Source organism: Oryzias melastigma, linkage group LG14 (genome assembly GCF_002922805.2).
Source record: "Oryzias melastigma strain HK-1 linkage group LG14, ASM292280v2, whole genome shotgun sequence".
In the NCBI taxonomy this organism is placed as follows: Eukaryota; Metazoa; Chordata; class Actinopteri; order Beloniformes; family Adrianichthyidae; genus Oryzias; species Oryzias melastigma.
The window spans coordinates 17,196,980-17,206,028 of record NC_050525.1 but is presented as its reverse complement, the minus strand read 5'-3'; the positions used below and the strand labels follow the sequence as shown (position 1 = coordinate 17,206,028).

At 39.1% G+C, this 9,049-nt stretch overlaps 1 protein-coding gene across 1 annotated transcript in view; it reads left to right on the top strand.

The window, feature by feature from the left end:
- The first annotated feature begins 3,108 nt into the window (after positions 1-3,108).
- fryb (furry homolog b (Drosophila)) overlaps positions 3,109-9,049 on the top strand; it is a 39,834-nt gene continuing 33,893 nt past the window's right edge. The window contains exons 1-5 of the mRNA XM_024263930.2: positions 3,109-3,551; positions 7,722-7,909; positions 8,475-8,528; positions 8,636-8,775; positions 8,869-8,978. Coding sequence (XP_024119698.1) covers positions 3,464-3,551; positions 7,722-7,909; positions 8,475-8,528; positions 8,636-8,775; positions 8,869-8,978 — 580 coding nt within the window. The 5' untranslated portion in view covers positions 3,109-3,463. The remainder of the gene's footprint in view (positions 3,552-7,721; positions 7,910-8,474; positions 8,529-8,635; positions 8,776-8,868; positions 8,979-9,049) is intronic.

Genomic DNA, 9,049 nt, shown 5'->3' with positions numbered 1-9,049 from the left:
TCTCCTGCATGTGTGAAGGAGTTACATTCCAGCAGCTGGCATGCCCAGGCCTCTGCTCAGAATCTGTGGAATCCCACAAACCTTCATGAGGGGGGTCTCCGCCCTTAGGTTCAGGGTATTTCCTGAGGACGCAAAGTTTGTGTAGCTGATACCGGGCCACGTTTTCAGCTCTTAGGTGTGGATTTGAACAGATATTTATCCTCAAAATATGTCATGCACTCTAGCAAACCCAACTTCTTTATATATATTTATCAGTTTAATCTTTTAGAGAGAATATATATTTTTCAGAAACTTTACAGTATCTAACAATCCTCTAACTTTACTGTGAATATAAGAAATCAGCATGTTTATCTTTAAAATATTTATAAATTCTCGCTTTAGTGATAGAAATAACTGTTTCTACTGGTGCATTACAAGTTGATATCGTTGTGATAGTTCTTCAGACCATGAAAAAGTGCTTTGCCTTTGGTGTTTCGTCCTTGACTTTCGCAGAGTAAGCACAAGTTGTAGACAAGACGAGGCTTGCGGAGCTTCTCTGGTACACAGTATTGTCTCTCCTTTGAGAATACGCTTTAATTGTCTGTTAATGTGAACCAGGCCATCCTGTGCTTCATAGCTCTCCTGTGAGCTGCAGGATGATATTGTATTTTATCCATGTTCTCCTCTTTCCTCCCTGCTTTCTGGTCCTGTGGCGCTTCCACATCTCTCCCAGTGCATTACCCTAATTATCTACGCACGCTTTCCACTTTTACTCACCTATAGACGAAGCATCTCCATCCTACCTTTCTGCTAATACATCTGAGGCCAGAAAGTGGAAAAATCAACGTGTCTGCTGTTTGTGTCTGTGCAGAGGTGCAGGGCTTAGCTGAAGCAATAGGGTGGGAGGATAGAATCATCTGCAAGCTATTTAGTGTTGGCTAAGAGAGCTACCTAGAGCGAGGAGAAATATGAAATAGCAAATTAAACACAGAGAGAAAGTTTTGCTAAGTGTTTAAAAGCAGTCATGATAATAGGTGATGCTGCAGTATTCCGAAGTAACATTTCAGCTGAGATTTAAAATCTTATATCTGATGCCTTGAATAGTTGGTTAAAAAGTTGTTGCTGCAATGTTTTTTTTTTTTTAATAGAATTTCAAATATCTCAATGCTGTTCACTGGAGTCAAGTGAGTAGGAAATTACTGTGTATACACTAAAGTGCTCCACTTTAAATATTTTAATTGCTTTCTACTTTATGAATCAATACTTGAGCGGCATGCGCCACTGCTTTTTCCAGTGAACCTTTCCCTTATGCAGTCAGATGGGCAACAGGATTGGCCTTATATGTCCTTCTGATGGTTCTCATTGTGGCAGCTAAAGAATTACTGAGCTGGTATGAAAATCTTCCAATAACATGTTTTTATATTGGAAAAAAAGGTCATTTACAAAAAGCAAAAAAAAAATCAACCAACTTAGTTTGTGGCGTAGACTTTTATTTTGAAGTTGAATGCCTAAAAATTTTTATTTTAAAATAACGGAATATAACCACAATAAAAAAAGAAAAGCTTTATTGAACGCATAAGTGTAGGAGTCATTTCGAATAAATAAATGCATTCCTTTGTAATATTGTGATGATGCATTTTCTAAATATTGTTCAGATGAGAGTGAGGACTTGGAACAACATGAGAAATAAATTAAGTCTCCCAAGACTCCTGGATACATTAATTCCAATTAATAGTTTTATTTTTGCTATATTTTTTCAATATTTTACTGTTATTGTCCTTTTTTATCTTATTTTTTCTTGTACTTCCATCATATCTGCCAAACATGCAGATGTTTTTATTCTATAGTAGAATAGAAGTCAAAGCATATAAGCAAAATATGCAATAATTTGATTAATAATAAACCCAAATATAGTTATAGTTTGTGTTTTGCATTGGTTATTTAAAGACCTACTTCAATATAAATAGGGTTTTTAACATGTTCTTGTAGAACTTTTCTCATGATGGAGGGCAAATACTAAGAAAATTCAAATTAGTGTGAATCAGGAGCAGATGAAAAAATGCAGTTTAAAAAAGCTTGTAGTTGTGTCTTACAAAGAAGTACAACCAGCAGGCCACAAGTTCCCTGCTCCGCTCCATTCTGATGCATCAACTTGTAACTTTACCCATGAAGGTATTCATTTTCCTTGTCTGAGCTGGTATCTGGGTCAAAGCTGTATGGCTGAATCACTCCAATATTGCTTGCCGCTTTTTTTGGATTCGTAATTGTAAGGGGCTGTAAGCTAGCAGGAGAGAGTGTAAATCTGGGGTCTCAAACTGATGGCCCGCGGCTCCTGACTTAATCAGTAGGTTCAATGTCTACTAAACAGCATCTTCTGCATGTCCATGCTTCTTTGATGATAGCTTTGCACTTTTTTTGTGATGTTTCAGCTTAAAAATTTGCATTTGTTATTGTCGTTGGATTTGGTCCTCAGAAAAGTCTTTAGCAACAGTTGCTAGCGTCGTTTAGCTCCTGTCGTTTCAAAGAACACACTGAAGATATTGCTTAGTAATACATAGACATGAACAAATGTTCAATAAACTTGTTCAGTAGACATAGACAATGGACCAAAGACATAGACAGTGGACGCAAAAACATTTATGGCACAAATGGAACCCCATACGGCCCAGACTCAGCCTTCAGTGGCCCCAAGGTAAATTGAGAACCCTGGTGTAAATAAAGAGATAATGGGAAATGAGTGCAGGCTTACTTTGCGCCAACAGTCTTGCCCGGAACTATGAAGCCAATTTTGGATGAAATCCCACTGCTCTTCAGAAACTATGTCTTAGAAAACAACACCCCCCCCCCCCCCTATTTTGGCTAAAAACGGCATAATCACAATTAAAAGACCACTGAAAATGCTTTTACAACGGATCAGAAGATGATCGAAGACTTTAAAGCTTCTTCAGTTAGCATAACTCTTAGTGGTTGTATTTTATATCCCTAAAACTGCAGTTAATTCTCTCAACCCTACTTATATTTCTGTGCATTGATGATAATAATCTATAGCTTTTCTAACATACCTGCCTGCATGCCCCCCATCCAAAAACCATCTGCAGTACTGTTTGTTGTCCTCTCACTCATCCTCTTTCTCTCAGTCTCTTTCCTCAAAGGCGATTGGCTGCTCGGGACTCATAGCATCTGTCCTGCTAGAGCAAAACAGAAAGGAGGGGTAGATGTGGGGGGTTGTTAGCCAACAAGATAGCAGCACAGTTCAGGCGAGGCAGGGGTGTTCTCTCTTTCTGACACACACACATTTGAACTTGCAAACAAGCACACACGCCGCTGCTCTTTCTCAGCAGCAGGCAGCTGCAACATCCGCATCGCCAGCTCCCCCACTCGCTTTCTTTCTTTCTTGAAGCGCTCTCCTCCTCCTCGCTTCCACCCTCCGCAACGTCTCATCCCGCTGTCCTGTACTGACTCCGCTGTCTGTCACCGTGGCGACATGGCCTCTGCAGCCATGGCAACCAGCCAGCAGGATTCAGGCTTCTTTGACATCAGCATCAAGTCTCTGCTCAAGTCTTTAGGAGGCTGTGAGTACAACTAAGGAGATGATAGTGGTTGCTGGATTCTGAACGAGTGTGTGACACTCCGGTAGAAGACTTGTTAGCTATCAGTAAATCTTCCTGTTTACGCTGTTGACTTACTGCATGTGTGTTTGTAGCTCGGGAGAGGGGAAGCTGAACAGGCTCCACATAACATGATCCACACTGTCAATAAATGGTGATATTACATAATGGATTTATGGAAGGGAAGTGGTTGAGTGGGAGATAACTGCAACAGTCCGAGTCCACTGCCATTTTCTGTGCAGGAATGTGCATGCATCTATCTCCATAAACCTCAAAACAAAATCTCCTTGAAATCATTCTCAGTGTCGTTCCATTTCCATCAAACTGAGCCAAATGTTGGTGTTTTTTGTTTGTTTTTTGTATTCCAAACATCTAATTCTGTCTACATTCTAAGAGACTCAACTTTTCTTAATCCAGATTGTTGACAACCTCTTGGAGTTGGGATGAAAGCAGCGTTTTCATTGCAGCTTCTATCTGTACAAGCTGTACTCACCTTCACAGCAGAGCAGGTTACAGTACAGTAACTCGAAATTCGCTCTGTCTTCAGGACTCATCAGTGGGCAGTCTGTCGTTTTTCTTCCTTTCATCTGTCAGCTCGTATCTGTTTCTGGGTATTAGCTTTCATAGAAACAATATATCGTGTACAGTTTTTGACTTATATTTTCTATAAATGAGTGGAAGTTTCTATTAGGAACACACAATTTCCATTTCATTTGTAAACTTTTTTTTCACAGCCATATAGAGGGTTAAAGGAAATCCTTTAAGGCCAACACGATAGGGGATTCCTTCTGTTAGTCATACATTCCTTTAAACGTAGCACCAGATTTCCACATCCAGGTTTCTATACTGCAGGGTCATTGTAAAAAATGCCTAGAAAAGCATCTGAGGAGAGGGGGTTTGGGTTTCAGATTTACTTTACCCATCGATCGAAACCTCTAGGTAATTTGCTGATCTCATCGAGTTTAATTTGTTTATGTTATATAGCATTTATGAATGCACCAATAATGTTTTTTTTTTTTGCCATTTATAAATCACTGTTTATTTATTAATATTATTACTTGTTGTTGGAGCAGAAATGATAAGATAATTTTCTTCTGTCTGACTCCTATTGTTCAAACCTTGTTTTATTTTGAAAAATCTTGTATGTATAGTTAAGATGGCATGAACAATAAAAACATGCCTTCATATAGGAGGATTAACCACCAGCTGAAAAACACAATTTATTTCATTCAGTTTTACAGTTTAAGGAGAGTTGCTTTAGAAAAAAACATACAAGCTGGGTACCATTTTAAATTTGAAATCTACCCTTCAACCTAGATGTCTGCACAGGGTTTTCCTCTTGATGTATCGTCTAACATTGTTTAGTTTATTGATATCATGTGATATCCATGCAATGCATCCTGCACTATTGTGACTTTTTTAAAATCTGTTTACCATCTTATTGATTTTTTTTTTTTTTGCCGTATGTAAACTGTCAAAATGTCTTGCTGTGATTAAACATAGATGCTATAGAAATAAAAGCAGCTGTGGACTCAAAATCTCCAATTCCCCTAAATAAATAGTAAATGTAAAAAAGATGAACAAGCATTGAAGTAGGATATTTGTCGAATCATCTCGTATAATGCTGAGCCATGGAAATGCCTGCAAGGATTCCAGAAAGTTCTGTGTAAACTTTCCCCCTGCACATTTAGAAACATTTTAGATGCAGTTTATACAAAATAGCAAAGATTTCTGATGCCTGAAAGTTAATCTAAAGTTAGAAAGTTTGAGGTTCACTACATTTATGTTTGTTGCCGGTGTTTGTATGTGTTGGCCTGTGTGTGTTCTTGCGTAGGGGTCAGTGGGAGTGGCAGGTATGTAAGACGGTGACCGCCAGTGCTCTATATATAGCGTCTCCCTCCTCCCTCAAACTCTCTCCCACAGAGAAAGCAGTGGTGCAATCCCAACACAACTTTGCCGGTCGGACAAAAACAAGAAGGCGTGATTGACTCGTCTCCCACTTTCAACGTCTACAGATATGCGCCTCTTTTCACTTCTTCTTTTCTGTGGGCTTCGGGGATTCCAAGGTCAGAGGAGCTACTGCACATAGAAGGCACAGCAGGTCGGGAGGCGGAGCTGAAGCGAAAGTAGAAACTGATAGGCGGCCTATAGACTGGTGTACCCGCCTGGCATGGAGCCTTCACTCTTCTGCTGGAGCAAGGCGCTGGATTCTCCTCACTTTCAGTTGACAACTACCTTGTACGGACTCTCCAACCTAATGCTCTGGACTGTGAGGCATCAAGCTGTCTTCACGTGAGCCGCCTAAATCCACAAAGTCTGTCTTTTCTTTTAAAAATGAGCGTGGAATCCATATGCAATGTTACTATAAGAAGAACTTGTTTTTTTTTCTCACCTCAAGCACATGTCTGTCATTCTCTGAAAAATGGAGCCCATCTTTATAGCTAAACCACTATGGTCCAAAGCCAATTATGATCCAGCTAACTGTCATCCTTCCACGGTTGAGCAAATGGATCACAAAGAGAGAAGTCCTGCCTCAAGAAGATTCTTTTATAAGTTCACAGAACTCAGTTTTTACAACCAGTAAGGTCTCATTCCTTCTTCACTCATCTGTCACTCAGCTGCTATTTTTCACCCCCAATTTATACACTACTTTTTGCCGTGCAATATGGAAGTACCAAGTAAGTGGAGCAGGGCTAGTGTCATCAGTTTCATCAAGGGCCTTGGTAAGCTTACAGAGGTGTGTGCTGCACGTGTTTGCATTTTTTTGCTTAGTCTTCCGTCCAAATTGATTGCTTTGTACAAAGTGAGGAGGCTGGTGCTCTCTGGGAATTGGATCCTTGTGCTGAGATCAGGTTGTGTGATCGTGAAAGTCACATAAGCCTGATTTTTTTTTTTTTTTCCTTCTTGATGTAAGCAGGAAACTGTCATTTTCACCCGTTGAGAGATTCACATTGTTACTTTACGTCACTCAGAGCTTCACCAACAAAATGAACTTTCATTTGACTGATAAAAGTTTTCAGGTCGACTATATTCAAAGTGTATTTACCATATTAAAAAGAGGGAACGAAGAAGGGAAAACCGAAATAGCAGGAGAGTATAAATGTGACATTGTTCTGGATTACTTTGGTCAATACTTGGAGGACATAAATTCATTTGCATAACCAAAGTTGATAGCAGATGCTATGTGTATGTTTTTGGGGATGTTACACAAGGTTGACTAACACTGTGAATAACCAGCAAAAACCTGCAGCTGTTAGAAGGTTGCACACCTACTCAGAGACCGAAATGATAGCTCAAGGAGGAAAACTGTGAAAAACAGTGAAGAGACTCAGATTACTGGTGTTATTGGCTCAGTTTACTCCTGATAGTTTTAAAAACTTTCCTAAAATATATCTTGGATAATTGGAAACCCACCTGCTTCTTCTATATCTTTTTCAATTCATAAGTAATTACCTATATTTTACAAACTATATATTTAGCAAAATACAGAAACAAGAACAGACATTTCCTCTTGAGAGGCAAATTATAATAACGGAATAAATAACAATAATAGACAGAAGGTATGGACGCTTCACTACCGTAACACATTAATGCATATGTAGCTTCATGAAGCATCTAGTGCAGGGATGTCAAACTCAATTCCACAGGGGGCCAAAATCCAAAACACCTTAGGTTGTGGGCCGAACAGGATAAACATTTATTGAAGTAAAATGAAATTTTTAAAACTTTAAAAACTTAACTTTTTAACACGGACCAAACCTCCGGACACGGCCCGTACTGGTACCCTAACCCCCTAGCCTGATCAGGAACCTGTACCGCATGCGGAACCGGTACTGATCCAGGTTCAGGTTAGGGTTAGGATACCGGTGCGGTCCACATCCTGGTACGAGACCGGTATCATGTATTATTTCAGTACATAAACACAGTAACAAGTCAGAAGAGAAAAAGATAGTTGATACAATCTACTGCCTCATAGCTTTGAATATCTCTTATGTAACTTGTTTGTCAATAGTGTCATGCCATAACATAGATGTTCACACTCAGTTGAGCTGAATGCATCCTACAGCCTTTAGGATAATTAAACTAGGACTTAAACACATTGATTAAAACACAACGTGTCTTCTCACTCATCAGCTTCTCCTGTGAAGCCGCCCGCCCCGCCAGCCAGTGGAACGCAAGGAGAAAGAAAGGGTCCTGTCGACATGGCGCCCGTCAACGTAGATCCCGAAAGCAAGCCGGGCGAGTTTGTCCTCAAAAGCTTGTTCGCCAACTTCACCCTACTCTCCGAGCGCAAGATTCGCATCATCATGGCCGAGCCACTGGTGAGCGACTCGACACGGATTTCATGCCTTGTGTTTTTCTTCTTCTTTTCTCTCAGGTTACACAGTAAATAAGTTGAAACTATGTTTTTCAGTATGACTGACAAGATCCAAAACCAGTTAGTTTGAAAACAAAACGAAAATGAATACATTTGCACACTGATTCAACTGAAGAATTATTTATTTATGAAATGGTTTAAGTGTTTTTTTAACCTAAAAAAGCTACTTTATTACTTTATATCAGCACTTTTAAATCTCTTTGTTTTAGTTAAAGGATGGGATCCATTTTTTTTTTAGTTTTTTTCTCATTTTAAGCAAGCTTGACATAAATTATAGAATAATTATGTTGTATCTCATTTAAATTTAATTATTTACCATAAATATAAATTATTTATGAAAGTGAAATTATTTTGAACGAGATGTTTTCAGATTGACAGGAACAAAAGTGTTTCTTACCAATAATGATGGCTTCTTTATGGTTTTAGGCAAAACTGAGTTTTTGTTTTTTTAATTTAGTAATAAAAATACTTACATGTCTGTCTTACTAGTTGTTTTCTTCATCCCACAGGAAAAGCCACTAAACAAGTCTCTGCAGAGAGGAGAAGACCCACAGTTTGATCAAGTGTGTGAGACGCACTTACACGCCTTATTGCCTCTTTTCATTTCCCGTCCACTGATGTTATGAGACAGGCTAAAAATCTCACCTCTTTTTTTTTTGCTTCCCTGCAGCTGATCAGCAGCATGAGCTCTCTTGCAGAGTACTGCTTACCATCCATTCTGAAGACTCTGTTCGACTGGTACAAGAGGCAGAACGGCCTGGAGGACGAGTCCCACGAATACAGACCCAGAGCCAACACAAAGTCAAAAAAGTCAGTGATCTTAGTAGCAGATTGTGAAAGTAGGATTCACATATTAATAAGCTGCTCCTTTGTCAAAGTAACAATACGTGTTTCTGTGTTTAGTGACGAACAACAAAAGGACTACTTACTGGAGCGGCGAGACCTGGCAATCGACTTCATTTTTTCTCTGGTGCTTATAGAAGTTTTAAAACAGGTGAGGCTCTACTTCCAGATTTTATTTTCAAATTAAGAGAAACTGCAGAGTTTTCATACATCTAACAAAACTTTTTTTTTTTTTTTTTTT